Raw genomic sequence first — 25,170 nt, forward strand, 5'->3', positions numbered from 1 at the left:
CTAAAATAACCCCAATCAAGGCTCTATAACTACCACCACACGCATATTTTTCAACAGACAGTTAATGAACAAGAGAAGGTCATTTTAGCCTAGCCAACTTGTGAGCAAAACCATTTGCTCAGAAAACTATAGGCCATAAAAATCACAGCAGGCACTGTCTGTATCGTATAAAACTGTCCATCTATGGTAACAGAAAGAAGTTTAAAATAAGCATATTCTTTCAGGCTTCTGACAAAAGAAAGCATCAAGGGGAAAATGTTTATAGAGAAGTCTTCCAAGGAGGGCTGGGAAGGAGAGCGCATGGGACACCTTACACCGCTCCCTTCTTAGCTGATCTCCAGGAACGACAGTGATAAACATAATTAAATTATCAGGCAGAAAACAACCCAGGGACAACAATTAAAGACGATTTGCAAGCCTACAGCACCTCCTGCAAAAGGCTACTGCAGCAAGTTAGAGGCAAGTTTTACAACATTTCCCAACACATCTCACAGATAAATGTAATAACCAGACATTTTTAGAAAGCATGGCTTGGAAAATTAAGTTTCCACTGAAACAGAGCTAGTGGCACTCTTTTTCTTGCCAAAAAGGCAATGTTCTGGTGCGTTTTTTTTTAATATATAGAAGATAAGTATTACACAGTAGCTACTGTGTGTTACAATCCAAGTGGGGATGTGGTACAAGACAATCATAATGCATTCAAAGCCACACAAGGCACAACTTCACACATGCAACTCATCTGCAAATCCCAGTACTCACTAGAATTTCACAGCAAAGTCACTAGCACAAGCTGATCATCCTGCAGCAGAAACAAACCCCTTCCCTCCCTCCACCCCAAAGCGAAAAATTATTTCTGAAGCAGACAGGTTGTATATTAAAACAGTCAATCCCACTTTACTGCTGCAGATCTGTGCACAGGAAAGCATTCCTGCTACCAACATCCAGCTTGGTTTGCAGACAAGTGTGACGCTCTAGTGACACAACTCAGCTTTCACCGCAAAGGTTTAGAAGTCACTGCAAACCCTAGATCCAACACTGGTATGACAGCATCAGTGTCAGCCCTGTGTGTATCACCTCTGTGTGACATACGGCAGTGTAATGCTGAGCAAAGAATGCAAAACCTACCTAAAGCCTTGGGCAAGCAGACAGCTAGCCCACGCTAAAGCTACCTTAAAGGCTACCTTCCCCAGGGCTGCACTCGCACCTTCAAGCCACGTCAGAGTGATGCCGAAGTCATAGATGTAATCTGCAAAAACTACATTTAAATATAGCGTTAAAACTGGGGCTGGTTTATTAAGCTCATGACTTAAAACCCCACTTCTCATGGTTATGACTTTGGAGAGGTAAATGAGGCTGTGATTGCACGTTCTACCAAAAGGATGGTGGTGAAGCACCTTCCAGAGGCAGCACGTACTCTTGGACCAGCTCATGGCAGTGAGTCCAACCCAACTCATCGTTACCAGACATGAAACTGCCCTTTCCTTAGCTGCACAATCTTTTATGAGCTTAAGTCAGTGAAGAAGCTTTTCCCTGGAGTCCTAGCAGGACGTTAGGTGGCAGACTGCACCTTGCCCTCTGCTAGGAGGTAAGTACCAAAGGGGATGGTCCCATTTAACCCTCCACCCTCCGCTGCGCTGGGTCTGGCAATCCGACAGCAATAACACAAGTTGCTCTTGCAGACTGATCCAGTGGAAACCTTCATCTGCTCCGCTGCTCGCCCTCGGGACACGAGTGTGAGGTCCCACTCGAGGCAGGCAGCAGGACAGTACCTGCCAGCAACTGCAGCTGCGCCCCACTGTGCGAAGCAGCACCCTTCAGCACCCTCCAGCACCTGCACGCCAACCCAAACCTGGCTCCTTGCTGGTGCTTCTGAAAATCTCCGTGGGGCTTTTCCCATGCAAGCCCCGCAGCCCCAGCACAAGCCTGAGCTGCTTTCAGCAGCACCAAACCCGGCGCTGGAGCACAAACACTCTCCGGTTATGACTGTTCTTGCAGACGCGGATTGCTGGCATGACCGAACGCATGGCTCCCATATGCTTTCCCAATACAAAACCACCAATCCCAGATGTGCAACATGGTTTAGTTAACACTCCTGCTGGAAGCGTAACTCCTGCCATTTGAATGCTTCGAGACAAACACTGCATGAACATATTTGATTTTCACCTTAAGAAAATACTTTTTTTAAAAATAAAAGTATTTTGGCCATGGCCCATTAGACCTGACAAGCCACCCCCTCAAGGGCAGGGGCTTCATATTGCTCTTCCCATTTGCCTGAGGACAGTTTTCCTCCAGCCAGAGTTAGCATGATTGCAGGAATCCTACTGTATTTTTGCAAAACAAGAAATATTTGAGATCACAGCCCCTGTTGATTTATATGCCCAGTTTCTGGTGGGATCAACATCCTCTATGCATCTCAAAAGCCCTGAAGAGACAGCATAACCACTTGGTCCCTAGCAAACTAATTTCTCCACTGACCACATCCTCCATGTATTGTTGTGTCCCTCAAGTGCCCGGGGCTTGTGAAGCAGGATTCCAGATGCTGGACCCTCTCTCTGCCCAGGCACTGTGTGTGCAGCAGCATTGTGCTCAGGACAGCATCTTTGGCTGGGGAGGATTTAGGGTGACAAGACCAAGAGAGGCTAGAAATGGCTTGCTTGGGTATTTGGGAGCCAAAGATTAAGGCAGAATTTCAAAGTTGTAAGAATTAATACAAACAGTTAACCCAGATAATTTCCCTCCCTAATTTAGTTTTAACGTGGCATGAAATCTCCAAGCCAGAACACCGTTGTATTTCAACTCCAGTTTGGGTAAAGCAATTATTTTGTCATTGAGCATGTTAGGAAAGAAAAGGCAGAAGGAGGCAAGTTTGAGCCTCTTTGGTAATGTACTAATTAACACATTTCAGCACCATTTTCAGAAATATAAATTAATGATTTAATTCTGCAACACGTATCCTCGGAAACCAAGCTGTAAGCAGTCGCCCTTAGTTATTTCACACAATTCCAATTTTTTTCAATATTCAAATACAACTAATTGCTTGCCCTTTTTGAGTGATGGACAGCTTGGGTGAGCAGGGTGCCCAGGGGCTTATTTTACCACCAGATTTGTACAATCCCCCTACATGGGTTGACAACAGCTGCTCTAAATCTCCTGATAGGTATGAACAAGCATTGATGAAGTTCAGTCTGTTTGAACAGCTGCATATGCAAATGTAATTAAGAAGATGTCTACTGCCTTTTGCTCTCCTATCCGTGCCCCCCCCTTCTCCCTTTCCCTTTACTCTGTCTCTTAGTGGGGAGGGATGCCATTTCATAGCTTCAGACTTGAACCCATGCCTGATTTACATCTCACAACCGAGTCCCAAAAATGCCATTCTCCAGCCCCCTCTACCATCATTTGGGGTGTCCTTAAATTTAGGAGCTCAGGTACTGAACAGCTGATTATTTTGCAACCTCGATGCCCACCCATCAATACTGTCACTTGAAAAGCAAACCCCTTGTCAGTATATCGCAGCAAAGTAATTTTTCCCCACCTCATTTTACGCTCATCACTGTGTGACTGCCCTTTATCCCTTATTTATACTATGTGTGCTGCGCAACCTTAAGTGAACCATTTCACTTGTGTCTCTATCTCCAAAAGTTATCCAGGGAGATACGCTGGGGGTCACCGCAGCCAGAAAAAGGCACGTGGGAAGAGGTGGCACAGGTGCAGAAGACCCAGACAAGTGATCACTGAATCCACTGAGCCAGGGCTTGGTGGGAGGATGGAGAAGGCTGCAGTGGTTCTAGAGGGTCTCAGTGGCACAGGGTGAACTGTCATTAAACGAAGCAAGCTGGTTAATGAAGGCAGGAGGACTGATGCGCACAGAGCTCCAGGTCTTTCCCTTCAAACTGAATGTTTCCTGGGATAGGTATCCCAAAACTAGGTAGACTGAGCTGCAGCTGCCTGTCCAGTACCAGAAAGGAACCACAGCATCCGCACAACCACACCGTGGAAAGGAAAAAGTGATGTGAGCAGCCACAAGCCCATCCGATTAACCTCAGCAGGATGGAGGCTCTCCAGCAAACTGAAGAAAGACTAATTAGAACATGAAACTAAATGGTAAACAGGGTAGAAAACAATGGGACTGTACTGAAGGGAAATCAGATCAGAGCTAATCAGGTTAGCCTGATAAAATAATGAATTTTCTAGACAAAGGAAGTGTGATAGATCCCATCCACGCAGACTTCAGCAAAGCATGTGATACAGTGCCATGTGGGAAATTATTAAATGAAAAAGATGGGGATTAGCAGAACTGTAAGGCCAGGAAACTGGTGAAAGGCGAAGCAGCGTTGAAAGAAGGATCAGAATGGATGGAGGTCACCGGCAGAGCTCCTCAAGGAATGGTCAGGAGGCTGATCTTATTAAATATTTTTATTAATGACCTTGGCACAAAAAGTAAGTGTGCTAATGAAATTTGCTGATGACACAAAGTTGGAAAGCAGCATCAGCACAGAGGAAAGCTGGGACAGCATATAGGAAAAAAATGGGTAACTTTGAAGATGAATGGAGGAAGGTTGAAATTCTGTGGGATGAAAGAGGAAGCCACGCACTTGGGACAAACAATGGTTTTTGCTATGAGTTGGAAAGAAAATGAACTCAGGTGGCAAGTGTTCAAGAGTGCGAAAGGCCCAAGCAAACAGCTTAAACCAAAACTGACTGAGGCACCAAGATGCTGTAATTGAAATATTTCCAGCAGCCAGAGAAGTGCTAGAGCCAGTGGGCAAGCCATCATGAGAAGGCTCCGGGGATGCTGCGGTTGGTTCTCATGGTTAAAAAACCAAAAAGTTTAAGTAGGAAGAAGTGTAAAAAAGGGCTTATCAGAAAACAGAAAGATTAATTTAGGAGATTAAAATGTACAGACGCTTGTTCAGCCCCACAAAACAAAAGCTGGGAGGGAACACTGAGTGATCTCTCAGACACCCACATTTGGGGGAGTAAAATAAAAAAGGGGAAAGAACTATTCAAGACACCAGAACAAGGGTTGCACGTGGGCAACATGAAGTATCCCTGACAAGCCTAGGCTGGAAATAAGTTTATGACCATTGCAGCCTTCCAATAGGAGTAATGGGGGGGAAAAAACAAGCTTGTTCTCAGAAATTTATCTTGAAGGGATCCTATGACCCAGAAGGCTCTTCCCATCCCTTCCTGCTAAACACACACAGTGCTGACACCACCAGTAAACGCCCTGCTCCTCACCTGGAAAGAAATTCATAAAGCAACTCCAAACCACCTTTTTTTAAAAAAAAACCTGTTTATGACTGTTTAGGTCCATCCTCTTTCATCAGTTGAATCCTTTTCAGCATCTCAGCATGAGCAATTTTAAGCCAAATACTTAAGCTGTGAATACAGAATATGTGAGGAGGAGGAGGCACGGAGGGGCCACGAGCTGGCTAGAGGGGACAAAGGCACTGAGGCAGCGAGGACCAGGCTGCTGGGCGCACACCGCCAGCAAAGGCATCGTCTCAGCACCACGACTGACCTTGTTTCAGTGTATTTGCTGAATCGGAAAGCACCCTTTGGGATGTTTCTTCACACCGGTAGTCATCCCATGAGCTCTTCACCTGCTCCTTGGGGGCTCAGAGCTAACAAAGCCAAGGGAAAGCGTTTCATATTATGGGGTAACAAGATGGCAAGCCAAGAAATGAAGCAGAAGTCTTAGATTAGCAACGTGCTGAAATTACTGGACCAGTTAGTTTGAAAGTTGTTCTATTAACATAATTAATGAAGCCACACTTCCTGCTATGTCTCTAAGCTAATCTGCTTTGAGGCTTCTCTGGTGTCTAATGAGACTTGAGCTCACCCTGTCTTTCCCCCCTCAACAGGGCCCTTAATTGGGTCTCTCTAATGAGGATAGATGCCCAAGTAAGCTTGTAGTAACTTCTTATCTTTGCAACCTCTATCTCCAACTAATTTCAGCTTCAATTAGCCAGCAGGTTCAGAAGTCAGTGGGGCACAGTGGGAGGAGGAGGATGGCCGCACACGCGCAATGGGGCTGCAAACCCATCGGTTCTTCCCAAAACCAGGCTCACCTCTGGCAGACCTCCGCTTTCCCTGGGTGCAGCTAACCTGTGCTCTCACATGGAAAGAAAACGACCTGTATGAGAGGAAGAAAACACTTCAGGGAGCTCAGACGAGACCTACAGCACAAGGGAGGATGATGCACAAGGTAGCAAGACTAGTGGAAAGCTAAATCCTGCAGCAAGATCTGTTGGACTCCTGGTATTCCCCAGCAGGCTGGCTGACAGCAAGCGAGGACTGCAGGAGAAGGGAACGAGGAGACAGAAAAGCCCAGATGAAACTCCACCTTCTGTTCAATCACCGACAGCTGCCCCTCAGCCACCTCCCTGGGCTGCTCTGCTCCTGGGAGGATGGAAGTGTCAGCGCATTTAAGACACCGGTGATCAGTGGAGACACCAGCGTCGAGCCCGATTTAACCAACAGATGCATCACTCTTCTGCTGAAGTTTCTTTTCAAAACTATCATGCAGGGGTAACAGCTCAGAACAAACTTTTCAACATGTAATTGCTTAAAATGGAAGAAACTGAAGGAAGGAAAAAAAACCCAACAGGAAAATATGTAACTTGCCAGACCAAGAAAACTCATCCTGTAGAAGCACGGACAGGTCACTCAGAGCCAGTGCAGTTGTCAGAGCAGCGCTGGGGAGGAATATCGGTGTAACTTCTCCAAGAGTCAGATTGCAGGAAAGGTTGATTTAATGGCACACTACACCAGCTTCTCCACTCCACTGAGAAAAAAATAAATGGAAGGGGACTTGCTCATCTAAACACGCAGCGTACGTCAGAGGAACAAACCTGAGTAACTGCCATCCATAATTTATACAACAAATTAAATCCATGGCAAAAATAACCACAACTTAGAACAGAGCGATCGTAGAATCTGGCAGAAAAAGGCCCCAGCCTGCATGAATCATTATTTTCTAGAGGAAACCTTATATAATCCAAGCTACTCCATTTTAAAACAAATTAAACCTTCCGAAAACTCTAATTAATAGGTTTGGCAAAGCTCTGTCTTCAATTCAGGTATTTTGGCAATTTGCTAAGATTAAAAAACCCTACCTAGTACCAACTAACTTCACGGTAGTCTACACCCTGCTTTCGGCATCTCCAAAAACCTCCATCAGAAGGCAAAGCGGAGATGAGAGCATCTACCTGGGGCCGGAGGAAGGCGATTAGATTGCAATGCCATCTTGTGGAATAGAGGAAAACGAAAGATGGAAAAAAAATTGCTCAGCCGCCACTTTGCAATTGTATATTATTTTACAGGACACAGCTATTGGCCCAGCAGGGTATATTCAGTGGTTGCTTCTCATTGTCCTCATTTATCTGAAAGGTCAGAGGGAGGCACGCAGTGATAACTGCAAAGCCATGGTCTGCTTGTCTTGTGGTGTTTGGAAGGGGATGGATAAGTCCGTCAGAACTAAGAGTTTGCTCTTTTTTGCTTGTTTTTACTATGACAAAGTAATAATTTTCTATGTTGCTTCCCCAGGAAACCAGCCTTTCTCCTGGGCTATGTGAGAGCCACCAAAAAGAGTGACTTGGGTAGGATCAGGAGTAGGACCACACCAATCCCCCAGATGCCCTCCCCAACTCATGGTCTAGTTTAGCGGGACCCAAAGAACGTTTCTGACTGCAAGCATCAGCTTGGCTGCAACCACCTCCACATATATCACATCTGATAATTAGGGTCCCAGCTGTGTCCTGTGTTACTAAAATCCCAGTACCTCATTCAGACGCAAACACTTCAGGATGCTCTTACCACAAAAAAAGGCTGGTTTAACCACCTTCTCTGCAGGGAGCTGCCTACTTACATCTTCAGGTAAAAAAAAATAGCCTACAAAACTCAAGGATGGGGGGAAAGTTACCAAAAAGCACTATCCAGGTAAGCTAGGATGTAGCTGTGGATGACAACAGACTTTCTCTTCTGTGATGAGGCCAACTGCAACCCCTGGTCAGGGAGAAAGAACCACGGACTCTCTGCAGACTCCTGACTAATACTAAATGCTTGAGCCTGGTGATGAACCAAAATAAAACCAACCCACACAGCTGCGTATTGCGCTGAGCATCTGTGTTTTGGGACCCCCGCAAAACCTGCACCCACTTACTTGAAATGTCCCAAAGCAAGTAACTGTACCCTGAGCCCTTGGAGACCTGACGCAGTGGAAGAGCCTGTGCTCGAGCTGCTGAAGCTGGCAGGCTGTTCTCAGGATGGGTGCCAAGGACACCAAGGGATGAGCTGATGCTGGAGCCCACTCAGAGCAAGAGAGGATTAAAAACCACACAGGAGCTGCGCAGTGAATCCAAACAACAGGGCTGCTGAGAGTTTGACAGCAGCACTCCTTTCAGGGCAGTCATTTTCCTTTTTTTTTTTTTTTTTTTCAAAATTGGAAATCTTTAAAATTTTTGGAAAATGTGCAAATTTTTTCCAGTTGGAATTAGAAAGGATGGGATCACAGTTAGGTTACCTCTACCCAGGAAAATGAAAAATACTGAAGGAATCCCGAGTATCGCATCATTAAGGTACTGTGGCATTTGCCATATCATCAGGTTCTTCCAGCTCAAGGGTTTATTTGGGGCAAATTTGTTTCTCCCCCTGTGCTGGTTTTGGCTGGGGTAGAATTAATTTTTTTCACAGTAGCTAGTATGGGGCTGTGTTTTGGATTTGTGCTGGAAATAGTGGTGATAACACAGGGATATTTTCATTATTGCTGAGCAGTGCTTACACAGTCAAGCCCTTTTCTGCTTTTCACCCCACCAGCGAGCAGGCTGGGGGGGCACAAGAAGTTGGGAGGGGACACAGCTGGGACAGCTGACCCCAAACTGACCCAAGGGATATTCCATGCCACATGATGTCATACTCAGCAATAAAACTCGGGGGAACGTTGGCCTGGGGGCTGCTGCTCGGGGACTGGCTGGGCATCAGTCAGTTGGTGGTGAGCAATTGTTTCCATTTGCACCACTTGTCTTGGGTTTTATTTCTCTCTGTTATTGTCCTTTTCATTATTATTATTATTATTACTACTACTATTATTATTTTTCAATTATTAAACTGTTCTTATCTCAATGCACAAGCTTTCTCACTTTTATCCTTTGAACTCTCTTCCCCCCATCCTGCTGGGGGAGCAGTGAGTGAGCAGCTGGGTGGTGCTCAGCTGCTGGCTGGGAGTAAACCACAACAGTCCTTTTTGGTGCCTAACGCGGGGCTCAAAGAGTGTAAGATAGTAACAGATCGACCAGAGTGTATTAGAAGGGATTTATATCTGTTAATAGTTGCGGGTCATGATATTGATTCATGTTCTCGATGTCAGTTTATTTGATCTGTGCCATGCTCTTATTTTTGCTGTCCATGTTAAAAATTGGTGCTGGCTTTTGCAGTTTGCTGTGCTCTGTAGTGACTAGCGATGTTTTGCCTGGGAGATCTGCTGTTAAAACACTGACCTTGAGCTTAATCTGGTATTTGGGCTCCGTACCGAAGCCGTTACTGTACTTCAGGTACCATCTCATGGAGACTATTAACAATTATACTTCTTCCTCTCAGAGTTTTTTTGTGGAAGGAATACAGAATGGCACCTTTGCTACCTTCTTCTGTGATGTTTTCTCCCTCACTACAATGATTTCTCAGTATCTTGAACATCCTTGCAAAGTTAAAATACTTCTATTGTTATTTCTTAGGAATATTGCTTCAGTTTTGTCTAAGGTTAACACGCAATTTAGGATTATGACCCAGGCTCCACAAGAGTATGGTCATGGGTGGCACGGCATGTGGGAGAGTATGGGCAGGTATCTAGAGAACTTCTCACCTCCAACAGTCTGGAACTTCACTCCCAAACAACTACAGGACACTGATGAAGTGATAGAACGCTTGAAAAAAAAATGCCATGGCTATTCCAAAGAGGCAAAACTTGCCACACTGTGCTGGGCCCTGGCCAGCATCTACCAAACACTGCCTGATATTATGCAGCACCCTTGGAGAAGAGAGGGAAAACATACCAACAGGCACTATGGCTAAACCAGACACTATTATCACTCACCCCTATAACTAAAAAGAAACAACGGAAACACAAGTCAGCTCATTTAGAAACGGATGAAGAAGCTTCTCCTAAGAGGGAGCAGGAGAAAGAATCAGAAGAGTCAGCCTGTTCTGCAGCACAGCAGTCACAAGAACAGGAGGAGGAAGAGGCTGAAACCATAAATGAAACAGAAATCACCTGATTCCTATCCCTAAGTGAGCTATGAGATATGTGAAAAGATTTTAGCTGTCAACCAGGTGAGCTAATTCTTAGCTGGTTACTCCGATGCTGGGATATTGGGGCCAGTAGTCAGAAATGAGAGGGTAAGGAAGCCCGGCAGCTGGAATCCCGTGCTAAAGATAAGGTCATTGACAAAGGGATTGGAAAAAAGGCAGGAGTCCTCAGTCTTTGGCGGTGACTCCTGTCAAGTGTGAAGACAGGTATCCCTTCCAGGCAGAACTTGCAAATTCTCGAAGGAAATGGACCAACATTGAGGGAGGTATCCAGCATCTGAGGGAATTAGCCGTGTTGGAGGTGATCTATAACAACCTGGATGACAACCAGGCATCCAAAGACCCGGATGAAATCCGGTGCACGTGGTCCATGTGGCAAAAGTGTGTATGAAATGCACCGACACCACACACTCACACCCTGGCAATAATGAGCTGGACAGACACCAAGGCACCAACTGTAAATGCATTGGCCAGACAACTCCAAGAACATGAAGGTAATCTCGCTTCCTCCATGTGTGCCTGCGTCTCAGCTGTGGGCAGACTGACCCAAAAAATGTCCGAGCAAGCCGAGAAGGCTAGGTCTTCCTCACGCACTCCAACCAAGGCCTCAGCTATTGAGTCAGCCTTTTTCTGTTCAAGGGACAGGGTACCGGTGGTGCACACCACTGTGGTTCTTCCTGCATGACCAGGGGGAGGACGTGAGGAAGTGGGATGGTGAACCTACCTGGAGACTAGAAGCTCGGGTACAGGAGCTGCAAAGAAAAACAACAGCCAAAAAGCATCCATCCAGGAAAATTACTGGTCCAGTGTCTGTTGGGCAGAGTAGAAAGGCTGATCGTACTTTTGACTGATAAAAGGACTTCTGTTTGGCAGTTACAAAAATGAAGTAATAAAGACGCCGACCAGGATCAGAGGGGCCCTGCCGTGAGCTAGGAGGAAGAAAGGGACAACCAGGTTTACTGGACTGCGTGGATTTGATGGCCTGGCACATCAGCCCCACAGGAGCATAAAGCTCTAGTGGACACCAGTGCACAGCGTACTCTTAATACCATCAGATTACAAAGGGGCAGAACCCACCTGTATTTCTGCAGTGACGGGAGGATGCCAAGAACTGTCTGTGTTGGAGGCTGAGGTAAGCCTAGCTGGGGATGAGTGGCAAAAGCATCCTCTTGTGACTGGTCCAAAGGCTCCATGTATCCTTGGCATAGACTACCACAGGACAGGGTACTTCAAAGACCCAAATTGGTACTGGTGGGCTTTTGGTATAGCTGCCTTGAGTATAGAGAAGATTAAACAGCTGTCTAGCTTGCCTGGTCTCTCAGAGGACCCGTCTGTGGTGGGGTTGCTGTGGGTTAAAGAACAGCAGGTACCAACTGCTACCATGACAATGCACCAGCGACACTATCACACCAGTCAAGACTCCCTGGTTCCCACCCATAAGTCGATCCGGTGACTGAAGTGATCAGTAAGACTCACTCACCCTTTAACAGTGCTATACGGCCAGACCAAAAATCTAACAGAAAGTGGAGACTAACAGTGGACTACCAAGGCCTGAACAAAGTCACCCTGCTGCTGAGTGCTGCCATGCCAGACATGCTAGAACTCCAGTAGGAACTGGAGTCAACGGCCACCAAATAGTATGCAACAATTGATATCACCAGTGCGTTTTTCTTGATCCATCTGGCAGCAGAGTGCAGCCCACAGTTTGCTTTCACATGGAAGGGTATCCACTACACCTGGAATCGACTGCCCCAGGGGTGGAAACGCAGTCCTACTATGTGTCACGGATTGATACAGACTGCACTGGAACAAGGTGAAGCTCCCGAACACCTGCAGTATATTGATGACATCATTGTGTGGGGCAACACAGCAGAGGAAGTGTTTGAGAAGGGAAGAAGAATAATCCAGATTCTTTTGAAAGCTGGTTTTGCTATAAAAAAAGCAAGGTCAAAGGACCTGCACAGGAAATCAAGCTTTTAGGAATAAAATGGCAAGATGGATGTTGTCATATCCCAATGGATGTGATCAATAAAATAACAGCTATATCTCCACCAACTAGCAAAAAAGAAACACAAGATTTCTTAGGTGTTGTGAGTTTTTCAAGAATGCATATTCCAAGTTATAGTCTGATTGTAAGCCCTCTCTATTGAGTGAAGTTCCCACTGACTGGAAAAGGGGAAGCATAACACCCATTTTTAAAAAGGCAAAAAAGGAAGACCCGGAAAACTACAGGCCAGTCAGTCTCACCTCTGTGCCTGGCAAGATCATGGAGCAGATCCTCCTGGAAACTATGCTAGGGCACATGGGAAATAAGGAGGTGATTGGTGACAGCCAACATCGCTTCACTAAGGGCAAATCATGCCTGACAAATTTGGTGGCCTTCTACGACGGGGTTACAGCATTGGTGGATAAGGGAAGAGCAGCTGACATCATCTACCTGGACTTGTGCAAAGCATCTGACGCTGTCCCACACAACATCCTTGTCTCTAAGTTGGAGAGACAGGGATTTGACAGATGGACCCCTCGGTGGATAGGGAATGGGCTGGATGGTCGCACTCAAAGAGCTGCAGTCAACAGCTCGATGTCCAAGTGGAGAGCAGTGATGAGTGGCGTTCCTCAGGGATCATCGGTCTTGGGACCGGCACTGTTTAACATCTTTGTCGGCGACATGGACAGCGGGATCGAGCGCACCCTCAGCAAGTTTGCCAACAACACCAGGCTGTGTGGTGCCGCTGACACGCGGGAGGGAAGGGATGCCATCCAGAGGGACCTTGACAGGCTTGAGAGGTGGGCCTGCACAAACCTCAGGAAGGTCAACAAGGCCAAGTGCAAGGTCCTGCACATGGGTCGGGGCAATCCCAAGCATAAATACAGGCTGGGCTATGAGTGGATTGAGAGCAGCCCTCAGAAGAAGGACCTAGGGGTGTTGGTTGATGAGAAGCTCAGCATGACCCGCTAGTGTGTGCTCACAGCCCAGAAAGCCAACCGTATCCCGGGCTGCATCAAAAGAAGCGTGACCAGCAGGTCGAGGGAGGGAACATGACATGTAAGGACATTTAGGAAGGGATGCAACATACAAATGGGCTTGTGATCAAGGGGTGGACTTGACTATTGATGCCATTGCACAGGTTATCCATGAACGTCAAACGTGCCATAATCAAACAAGCCAAGCGGCTAAAGCCTTTTTGGTATAGAAGATGATGGCTGAAGCATCAATATGGGGAAGCCTGGCAGATTGATGACATCACACTACCAGGAACCCACCACTGCAAGCACCATGTGCTTACAATGGTGGAAGCAATTACTGGATGGTTTGAAACATACCCTGTGACCCATGCCACTGGCCGGAATACTATCTTGGGCCTTGAAAAGCAAGTTTTATGGTGACACAGCACCCCTGAAAGAATCAAATCAGACAACGGGAGTAATTTCCAAAACAACTCATAGACACCTGGGCCAAGGAGAATGGCATTGACTGGGTTTATCACATCTCCTACCATGCACCAGCCTCCAGGAAAATTGAACAATACAATGGACTGTTAAAAACTACACTGAGAGCAATGGGTGCTGGGACATTCAAGCATTGGGATACACATTGGGCAGAAGCCACTTGGCTAGTTAACACTAGAGGATCTGCCAGTCTGCACTGTGGAAGGAGTCAAGATCCCCATAGTACATACAAGGAACTTGTTGGGAAAAACAGTCCAGGTTGTTCCTTCCTCAGGAAAGGGTAAACCTATTCATGGAATTGTTTTTGCTCAAGGACCAGGGTGCACTTGGTGGGTATTGCAGAAGTATGGAGGAGTCCAGTGTGTACCTCAAGCTGATTTAATCCTGGGTGAAAATACCCCATGATTTCAGTTGCATGTTATGGGAATTACTATAGCAGGAACCCCTTGTTGCTAGCCAGGCTAGGAGCAAGGGGAGGAGTTCATTGCAAATGTTAATCCCTATAACCTGGCCCAAAGGGACCAAGGGCAGAGATTGTACTGGATCTACCTTTAAATTGCTATAACCTATAATTTAAGTTGCATGTTATAGGAATTACTATAGCAGGAACCACCTGACCCAATGGAGGACAAGCCTTACAAGAATCAGTGCAAGCGCAGCAACGACCTGACCAGAGCTGGCTTTGGGGCCCAGTAATTCCGTGGAACACACCACCTCTCCTGTCCTGAGTGACCACCATAACAGAAGTCACAGACTAAATGAACTCAGTGGACATTTTGTGGATGTTTTACAGACATTTCACAGGGTTGGTCCATAGACTAAGGAAATGGTATCTGTGTATTTTATCAAAGGATGGGAATAGGGGTGGCAGTTAATGAGGATGTATTGGATAGTGTGGGACCTGAGCATGACATAAATGGTATGGAAGAAGGGGTGGAGAATGTGCTGGTTTTGGCTGGGCTAGAGTTAATTTTCTTTACAGGAGCTAGTATGGGGCTGTGATTTGGATTTGTGCTGGAAATGGTGGTGATAACACAGGGATATTTTCATTATTGCTGAGCAATGCTTACACACAGTCAAGGCCTTTTCTACTTCTCACCCCACCAGCGAGCAGGCTGGAGGGGGCACAAGAAGTTGGGAGGGGACACAGCTGGGACAGCTGACCCCAAACTGACCCAAGGGATATTCCATGCCACATGATGTCATACTCAGCAATAAAACTCGGGGGAACGTTGGCCTGGGGGCTGCTGCTCGGGGACTGGCTGGGCATCGGTCAGTTGGTAATGAGCAATTGTTTTCATTTGCACCACTTGTCTTTCTTGGGTTTTATTTCTCTCTCTTTGTTATTTTGCTTTTCATTACAATTTTATCATTATTATATTTCAATTATTAAGCTGTTCTTGTCTCAACACATGAGTTTTCTCACTTTTACCCTTCCAATTCTCTTCCCCCCATCCTGCTGGTGAGGGGAGTGAGCAAGCAGCTGTGTGGTGCTCAGCTGCCAGCTAGGGTTAAACCATGACACCCCGCTCAGCATCTCACCTTTAATTATACTGTCATTTCTTTACTTATTTTTAAATGGAGTTCTTAAGAGGACATTCTGAGCATTAAAGCTTCTCCTAAAAAAGTTAGTGAGAAATGGTTAATGGTTAATGGTTACTCTGCACAACCCTCCCCCAAAGGTACGCAAACTGGGAGAGAGTGGGGACAAACCAACCCAAGAGAACAGGGGTAAAACTGAAAAGTTAGTATTGTGTGCACAGGCATTCCTGTAGCAAATTTGGTAAAGGCAGCCTAACATGATTAATGATTTGCAGGTACATTTTGGTGAAAGCTCAATGCAAATTTCTGAAATCTAAGAAATATATATGTCCTAACATGCCTCCTAAATGCCCAGCATACGCTGAAAAGAAATAAAACAATGCCGAGCAGCGTGCAAACATTTGCTTGCAGATGACTGATGATTTTCAACAATAATTTCATAAATGCGGCAGACTTGAGCATATCCCACAACTATTCTTCCGTTGCAATCCCTGGGAGTTCCCACTGACACCAGTGTGGGGCTGCCCGGGGCCACCAAGCGAGATGGGCTCCAACCAGGGCAGCCTTCATTGGGCAGAAGCAAGGGATGGGACTGTCAACAGCTCTTGAGTCAGCAAGAGAAATGGCATTGAAAATAAGCTGCAAATGAAACAACACACCCGAAACAACCTGAAAGTTTCTGCCAGGATTGAGTACAGCCAGAGGTGCAGACACTGCTCTCTGCAATGCTTCTGCCACCCAGCAATGCTTGTGCAGAGCAGGTAGCACTGAGGGCCAGACGGCCATGGCATAAATCACACCGGTCGCTGGAGACAACTTCCAAAGCTTGAAACGATGTTTGCATGAGAACAAGATGTTGAAATATTGATTAAAATTGGATTTCATCAGCAATACTTTGATTTTATTATTATACTGGCTGCTAACAAAGACACACCCATTAATGCGTTACATTCTTGCTTGTAAAAGGGTGATTATTCCACTATTCACGCCAGGCTGCTCCGCTTGTATCCACAGCCAGTGGCTCCAGCACAGGCACTCATCAGAAAAATAAAAAGACATCATGATTTCAAAAATGAGGCAAAAACACGGAAACAGGCACATGCTGGAATAATGCAGAGACTGGGTCCAAGCAAACGTCTGCATCCCAGGGAAGGAAGGGGTGGGCAAGGGGGAAGACTGAGCACTTCACCCCAGTTTAAATCCAAAGTAACATGCTGAAACCAAAGAGGTACTCATTTTATCAATCTAAATGAAATGTTGGAGGGGGAAAAAAAAGCACTTTGAAAAAATTACCTAGCAGGTGCCAGTTTTCCCGCTGCTTGGCTTTGTTCAAGGAATAATCGTGCGTTCACGGAGAGTTTTTCTGATCTTATTATGTTAGTTAATTTTCAGTGCCAGGGATAAGGGTGGAAAAGGGATGGGAAGAATGCCATTAAAGCCTGTGTCTTCCAGCATTATTGTTCTAAAACTCATGCTTAGGCAGAATAAAACAGCTATCTGAGGCAATATAGTGTTTACATATGCCCAAATTGTTATGCAAACACAGGAAGACCTATTGGAGCAGAGGGAACAGGCACCGAGAGGCAGCACTTCTCACCACCCCTTGCAGAAAAATGTTTTTCAATGTGGAAAGGGTGAGAGAGGTCACCCCCAAGGAATCCAGCCCAGGATCCTCCCAGCCTTCGCCTCTCCCATCCTCCTCCTCCTCCTCTCAAATTCCCCAGCGCAGCCAGCACGGGTTTCAGAGTTAAAGAGACAGGCTCATTATCCAGCAACATTGTCTGGGGGCTGCATTCGCATGAGGAACCTAAAAAGCAGGGAGAAAGGAGGGAGAAGCTGTCCTGTATGGAATGGGATTCACTGCCTGCCCTGCGCAGGCATTTCATGTCACGCTTCCCTGTAGGCCTGCAGAAAATGAAACCACAGAAATTAAGGGGAGACTTCAAAGAGCTCACAGGAGTACTCAGCATCATTCAAGTGCAATTATTTTTAGATTAAATCCATCTTGTGTCAACATTAAATACCTAAACTAAAAAAATCAGTCATGAACTCTGGAGTCACACCTTTAATTCTATCTGTAGTTGGTAAAAGAGAAATTGTAGACAAATGTCTGACGAGTCAACTTTAACCTCCAGAAGAAGTCAGAGACTTTCACCAACCTACATCAACCAAGCTTTCAAAAAGTTATCGCTGATGGAGAGCTAAATCAATCCCTGAAATATATCCTCAGTGCTTGAAAAATGTCTCATTGCCAGTCTGAGCTTCATCACTTTTGCTGCTAGATCACTCTACAGAATAAAAGCTCCCCACCAGCCAGAAGCGTCCTCTCCACCCAGATATGTGACCAAGTCACCTCTCAACTTCTCTTTACTAAACTACGTAAGCCAAATTTCATTAACTTCCGGCTATAAGTCAAATTTCTACAGACCATATATTATTGTTAGCATTTTGAGTCCTCTAGTGTGCCGAAAACAAATCACACACACCAAAAGCAGAGATGCTATTTCCAGAAGAGTCTCACTACCACCACCTCCCCATGGACATCCTCCCCCAGTCACCCCTCAGTGTCAGTCATCCTCCCAAGATAAAGACATTTGCTGCCATCACCCACAGCATCCTCCTAAAGTCATTGCTATCAAAAACTCCAGCTCTTCGTCCTATAGAGGAAACCCACATTCACTCTCTTGAGATGTATAACCTTCCTTTGGCGATATGAAAAGAGTACAATTCAGCTTTAGCAGCCTGCACGTAGCTTGAAGACTCACCAGCAAGGATTTTGTGTCTGGCAGGCTGTGAATGCCACTTGGTTGAGAACACATTCCTGCAGGACACCACCAGAAATGTCCCTGCGGCATCACTCCCCGCTCTGACCAGTTTGTGAGAGCTGGTAGCCAGCAAGTTTTTTAAACCTAATTAACACGTACCAAACTGATTTCATACAGTTCTACAATTTCCAATCAGAATATTGTGCAATGCTGGAGTCAAATGGCTTAAGGAAGTTAACTATATCAACACACAGCATGCGCAGTGAGTCAAACCTGCAACAGCAGCTAAGGTCACGCTTGAGTTTGGAGAGGTGGGGGTTTTAGCTTTTAAAAAAAAGCTATCCTTGGGAGGAGCACATTGCACACAGCTTCTGAGTGCTAGACTGGTTTCTCATCATTTAATAACAGGATTGTGCTCAAGCCATTTCCTACCACAGGACGTTGATTTCTTATCCACCAACTTCACATGCCGCGTCTGGTTGCGAAGCTTGTCATCTGTGTTTTCAACCAGGTTAGTGAGGTCGTCGATGATCTCTGGGGAAAGAGAAACATGAGCATTAATCTCCAAGCCCCACAGCATCACTGCTTAAAATGCACACTCCTGCTGGAGGCTCCAAAATGGAAACCAGCTGCACCCTTTTATTTTCCAGTATGACAGACCAGTGGTCCACATACACTGAAAGGTCCAAATCCTGGGAAGTACTACACAAGAGACTGACTTCAGATTCAGTGCACTCCTCCACTGCAAGAGTGGAGAAAAAAATACAGCCTGAAACAGCAGGATCAGTCTAGGTAGCCATGAAGTATAAGATGATGGCAGCCACCATACACTAGCCAAAGTAAGAGAATTAATGCATATGCTATAGGAAATCTGAAATTTCAGTCCCTGGAACAGAGCATCTCAACACTTGGCCATTACATAGTCATTAAAACACATCCAGAATCATCACCATCTTCATTAAGTGCTTTTGAGAGCATTTGGTGCAGTCCCAACCAAGCGACCACAGAGGATACAGTCGAAGTTCCGCCTTGGTTCAATTACTGAGATGTACGGCTGGCAGTTCTGCTTGCAGCCCAGATGATGCTCTGGGAAAAGGAAAGTGAGCAAAATTTCTCCTACATCTATTTTTAATAGAGGAGAAAGGAAAATTTGAAGCCAACCCACCTTCAATCTCATGCAACTGATGACTTTAATTTTGTCATGGAAATCAGACCAGGTACAAGGCCTACACCAAAGTGGTTGATGGGGTGGGGTTTTTTAACACTGAAAATTAAAAGGCACATTCAGACACCAAATTTCCTTCTTGCTGACTGTTATGCTCTAATTTTCTTGAAATACACAGCCAGTGCTTCTTGCCGGGTGTATGAATACATCGCGTTTGAGTGGCTTTCTACTCTGCAGGTAGGAACAGCTTTTTTTGTGCATGATAAACCAGGAGGAGGACACCAGCCAAAACCTGAATGCTATTGCAAAGCATCTTGCTCTGGTTACACTTCTAGCACTTTCCCCACTATTGATCACTGTCTTAATAAATCTAGCCTGCCTTTTGAGATCAGGTCGGGGACAGAGCTGTGCCAGCTGGCGGCTGCTGTGCTCTCAACTCATTTGTACTCTGGCAGATCCTAGCACTGCATCTCTGCACTGCAGCGCTTCTGAAACATCCAGGTTTAACGGACTGTAAGCAAAAGCAGAAGTTAGAGCACACAGTGTTCAGTTAGCAAGATATACTAATATACTGTTCATTTTTATGCATCATAACCCTGTATTCTTTGAAACAAGAGATTTCCCAAGTATCTCTACTAGAAACAAGGGGATGACATTAAAAGAGAGCATTCCTTGTACTTCCAAAAATTCCCTGTGACACTAGAATAAAACCTTAAGCTTGCAAGGTGGTGCCAATAAGTGATACCAGTTCTTGCAGCTTCTCAAGAACACCTGTACACCTCTGCTGGCCATCACTTGTATACCAGTGCTTGAAAGGGAACAGTTTCCTCTAAAATTTACCTTCCTGCAGCAAAAGACGTCAACTATGCAGGGTGCCTATGTCCTCAAATCTTACCAAGTAACAAGCATTGCTCTAGATACAGAGATAAAACCAGTCTGATTATACATACAGATACAGAAAACAAATATAAAATAATCAAAGTTCTGAAGGCACAAAGGAAATTTTCAAAGGCATATATAGTACGGAGGTTTTACTCTCCCGGAGAGCTGGGAGATTTAAGCATCATCCTTCTAATGCATGCTTTTTAAGTCTGCCCCACAAGCACTCTACCATCTCTAGCAAATCCCTATTAAAATTATATCAACATCTCAAAAATCTTGTACTTTGAAAATATACATCTTTCTTAAAACATGAGCTCCTGATTCATGTCCTGCAGCCTAAACCATCTAAGTATTCACATGAAGGGAGGGCAGAGGGCAAACATGAACTGCTTCTCTGTCTGTGCAGCCTCCATTTTATCCTATATATCTAAACCATTCACCACTCCTGTGGTTAAGGAGCATCACCCCACCAATACTGCTCTATTCCAGACACAAACTCTCTGTATTTGTAAAGTTGTTTATAATACTCAAGATTTTACTGTTCATCCTACACCAAAACACATTTTCCCAAGTGATGGCAGGTTCTTTATTTGAACTTCAAGATTTGTTCAGTTCGTAGTTCAGATATTAATTCTCCTCCCCCCTCCCACCCAACTTTCCCAGGTCTAACATCTGCAAAGCCAACAACATTTTGGGGAAACTTTATCTGTCTTGTGTGATTCAGCACACAGGAAAACCAGGACAATGCTGCCTGCAAAGGCAGGCTTTCTCATGTTTGCCTCTAAATGAAAAAAAGTGCCGAAAGTTCCCATCGTTGTCAAGGACAAAGTGATAAGCATGCTTGGGAAATAAGAGACCTTCCTTTGCCAACACTGACCAGACCCTCCTTGAAAAACATCCTGGTGAACAAGCTGTAGCTAAATGAGAACAAATGCAAGCAGGAAAATTTTCTGTCATCATTTCAAAGCCCAAGGCATTGCAATTGGGATTATGTCTAGAGCCTCTGCTTTCCCATCCCCCTGCACAAGCCGTTTCCCTCTCAGTCCAACCAGCAGGAGCCATTTCTGAACCAGAGAACTGGACTATACAGCTTAGGAGAAGCGTTTCTTCATATCTATATGTCTGTTGATACGGCCAGGTTTCAGGGGAGCAGGCCACTTCACCGAGCACATAGCTCAAAGCTCAAAAAGCAACCAGTCCTTTGTTGTAGCGTGCAGCTAAGACCAGAAATGTTGGGGTGCTCATGGCACAACGAGGAGGTCTGAGCAGGGTCTTCCCTTCCGCAGCTGCGCTGGGGTTGGTGTGGGGAGAAAGCACAGGGAGGTTCTTACCCCATCACCAGTTGAATCAGGATTCCAGCCCAGCAGGTTCCCCAGACCACAGCGCGCTTGCAACCACCAACACCCTGCAGAGAAACATCCACCCCTCTGCCTCCACCAGCACACTGTCGTGGTGACACTCAGGTTCAGAGAAGCTCTCAACCTTCATGTACATTAAAGAATTTCTCCCCCACTCTAATGCAAAGGAAACACAACGGAAATACATGCTGCATAAGGCAGAATTGAAAACTAGTAATTAATTTCTAAGGTAGGCAGAGCTGCTGCCAGAGAAAACTAACTCCACAGCTAAGAAAGCCTTTAGAGCACTGACAATCCTACATTAGCTCTCAGTAGGGTCCCAAGGACCACATCTTCTGACAGATGACCCACCTGCAACCCCCTTTGCCCTTCAAGCTGGCTATTACATCCAGGATGAAAAATTTTCTATCACCTCCCATTTACCTGACTAGCCAAGGAGTAAGTTTAAAAAAACAGAGAGAAACCTGAAAAAGGAGAATGAGCAAGGTTCCCCCCTTGGGAGGGAGCAGACGGGGAAAAGCAGGCTGCTGAAGGGCTGCCAGTGACCTTACAAAGGACATTTCTGTAACACTGCACTGCAAACCACATTTAAACCGGTAACGCAAATTTAGCCAAGGTCTTCTTTCAGTGAAGGAGTATCTTGAGGCAGAAGATAAAACCTACTGCACAACCCTAGTATCAAAATCTGAGTAATTTAAGCCCAGCTGAAGTAGGAGAAGTTTGAAGGCTGCTCATCTGTTGGAGATGAGCTCAGACAGGACCTCCTGTACCAGCAGGGACTTCTGCTTGAAAACCGGTGTCACAGCCCTGCTCGTCCCTGCACGTGTGTCCCTTTGCTAGGGTCGCAGCCACCAGCCAGGGAGGTACAGTGGCTTTTGAGCTCACCAGCAGCCAAGGCAGCCAAACATGCCAGCACAAAAGTGGCAGGTTTCTATAAGAAGGCAGAGGCAGGTGCGCGGGCATTACCAATTCTCCTCACCTCGTCCCTGAGAGGCTGCAGCAGTGAAACACAAACCCATCTCTACAAATCTTGATGCTTTTCCTGGTGATCAAAGCTATAACATTTGGGCTGGAGCCCTCAAAAGGGCAGGATTTCTTCAGAAGCCTGGTATATATCAGACAGCAAAAATAATGGTGGGATTTACAGATTTCAGATCAATATATATACACCTTAAACCAGGACAAAAGTCATGGAAGGTCTTAATTCTGTGGACACAAGCCCATCTTCAGTCCTGCCCTTGCTCCTCCAGCTATGGGACCAGCAATGGAGAGGGCACGGGCAGCCCTTCAGGGCATTGGGATGAATTGCACGCAGGGGATTTACGAACAAAGAAAATGCGCAATGTAGAAACAGCAAAGTAAGCAGATGACAGGAGAAAATGTAGGTTGATATATTCCAAAATCTTTGACTTTTTTTTGTTAAAAAGCCCACAGCAGCAGTTTTTGATCTTAGGCAACGTGTTTTGGAGCAATGCAGAACAGCCAGGCTGAATGCAGGTCCAGGTTGGAAGAAGCATTCCTGTGGAAGAGGTGGGAGAGGCTGGAAACAGCAACTGTACAGTCAGTCAGCCTCTCCAGTTCCAACGTTATTTCTACCTCCTGGGGAGGAGAGGGGTGTTTAACGGAGAAAGCGTGAGCAAAGTGAGGAAAAGTTCCTTCTGTTTATTTTTTAAAAAAACAAACACCAAACTGATTTTGGTTTTAATATTTTGCATTAATCTTAAAACATATTTTTGGCCATATAAACAAATACAAAGATCATTTAATCAGATCTGAACTTGTCGCTACATCAGCTATCACAGCCAGAAAATGAAATCTTCTAAGCTGCAGCTGAACACAAAGCGCTTAAAAAAAATTGCTCATTGAATTGCTTCACTGGTCACAGCAAGCTGAAGCACTATCAATGCCTACAGTCAACTTTTAAAAGATCAAGAATTGATTGATTGACCCAGATCAACAGAAGACTTACAGAGATGTGAGAACCTAAGTGTTAAATATTCCTTTTCAAAGTTTTGTTGAAATGGGAAATGGAAAATGAAAAGTGAAGCAACTGGTCTGAACCCTGGATCACAAGCACTTTCCACTTTGCTCTATCATGCTTGGCTTCACAATCTCAAATGATACCTTAAAGGTTGAGAAAGATGATCTTCAGAATAACTCTAAATTAAATGGTTGCATTGTAAGTCACACTAGCATCACATTTTGCTGCTACAGATTTCTGGGGTCCATCCCTTTCCACATGTGTGCGTTTAGAAGGACTGTGCTAAAAGTGACTACCAGAATGTAAAAACCTTTCCTGAAATCAGGGTGTATTTATATACATGTTTAAAATCACATCTGCTAATAGCTAGAAAAATAAAGATTTATGCAAAGGACATGAATAGAAGACAGACGATAAAAAAATTGAGCAGAAGAAATAATATGTAATCCTAGGAATTTCTCAGAAAAAAGTTCATTCTTCATACCCTTTTTCCTTTGAAGACTTTGCCGCTGCCATGAAAATCAAAACCATTGTTTTATTTCCTAAAAACACTGGTGCTTTCTGTAAAAACCTGGTTCTGCTTCTCTCCAGCCACAGCATGGATAATTTCAGAGTGTCCCATGAGATGGGAATCCCACCCGTTTGACCCGTAAGTCATCTCTCCGGGAAACTGCCATACATCATGCTACAGCTGGTCTCTTGCGCTAAGGGCTCGCGCAGGGTGGGAAAGCAAACCCTGAGCTGAACCCAAGCCAGGTGCTGGAGCAGTCTGCTGTGTCCAAACGGATCCTTCTGCTTTTTTCCTTTATTCCTCCTCAAAAAGGCTGCAAGCTTGAGGCACTGGATTTGCCCGCAGTCCTGTTGAGCAACACAACAGAGACCACAGGTCCTCCATCACGACCACCATCTGCCTTTCCCATATTCCCAACTTCTCTGTTGACATTTCTAACAACGCTTCCTATGGGTTTGAAATTGGGCTTCTCTGGCAGCCCCATCTTCTGTGTCAACTCAGCCATCAAGTCTTTCTACAGCTGGTCAGAAGTTTTCCAAGGGAACAGTTTCCACTGGAAAACCATTTGATAGATGATAAAAACAGTATATCCCAGAGTGCTCTGCACACCTGGACCTTCAGTGTTTTACCTCCTTGATGATGCCCTTTATGCTGAAACACGTCCCTGATCAGCTTGAAGCAAATAACCAGCTTTCAGCTTGCAAATGAAATTCTCAGTTTTGACAACAAAACAAGAAGCTCAAATGTCTCCAGAGCACAAAAGTCCCTTTTCCAGCCCATTCAGCCACTCCACCTTTTCTCCCTTTCCAACCCCAGTGCCAAGACCCCATCAGTGCCTGGCCAGCCCCGCTCTGTGCCAGCAACACTGAAGACAGAGGAGCAAGTCAACTGCTAGCTTATGAGATCATACTAAAGACACAAAATTAATATTGCATCTTTCTCTGCAGGGACTAAACAGCAGCAAGCTATGCCAGAGTTATGGCGTGTGCATCGACACTGCATGTTTTAATCAAGAAAGGTGTAACTTACGAGATTACAAGTCACAATATGAATTGTAGCACACAGACATGGAGGAGATGATCCTATGCAACAGCTATGGATGCTGTTGCTCTCATCACGAGGGCACCATGAACCAAGGCACCAAACACTGGAGTCCTCCTTGCTGTTTCTCCCATGAAGGAGCTCATGAGAAAGCAAGCCAACTCGTTATGGAG

General features: G+C 45.4%; 1 protein-coding gene across 2 annotated transcripts in view; it reads right to left on the minus strand.

Annotated features, from left to right (window-relative positions):
- The window catches only part of STX8 (syntaxin 8), a 112,558-nt gene that overhangs the window by 27,082 nt on the left and 60,306 nt on the right, over positions 1 to 25,170 (minus strand). The window contains exon 7 of one of the 2 annotated variants that reach the window (XM_049812722.1): positions 18,492 to 18,593. In XM_049812722.1, the coding sequence (XP_049668679.1) occupies positions 18,492 to 18,593 (102 nt within the window). Of the gene's footprint in view, positions 1 to 18,491; positions 18,594 to 25,170 lie in introns of those variants that run through there. The other variant, XM_049812723.1, reaches the window with a different exon arrangement.

Source organism: Accipiter gentilis, chromosome 10 (assembly GCF_929443795.1).
Source record: "Accipiter gentilis chromosome 10, bAccGen1.1, whole genome shotgun sequence".
In the NCBI taxonomy this organism is placed as follows: Eukaryota; Metazoa; Chordata; class Aves; order Accipitriformes; family Accipitridae; genus Astur; species Astur gentilis.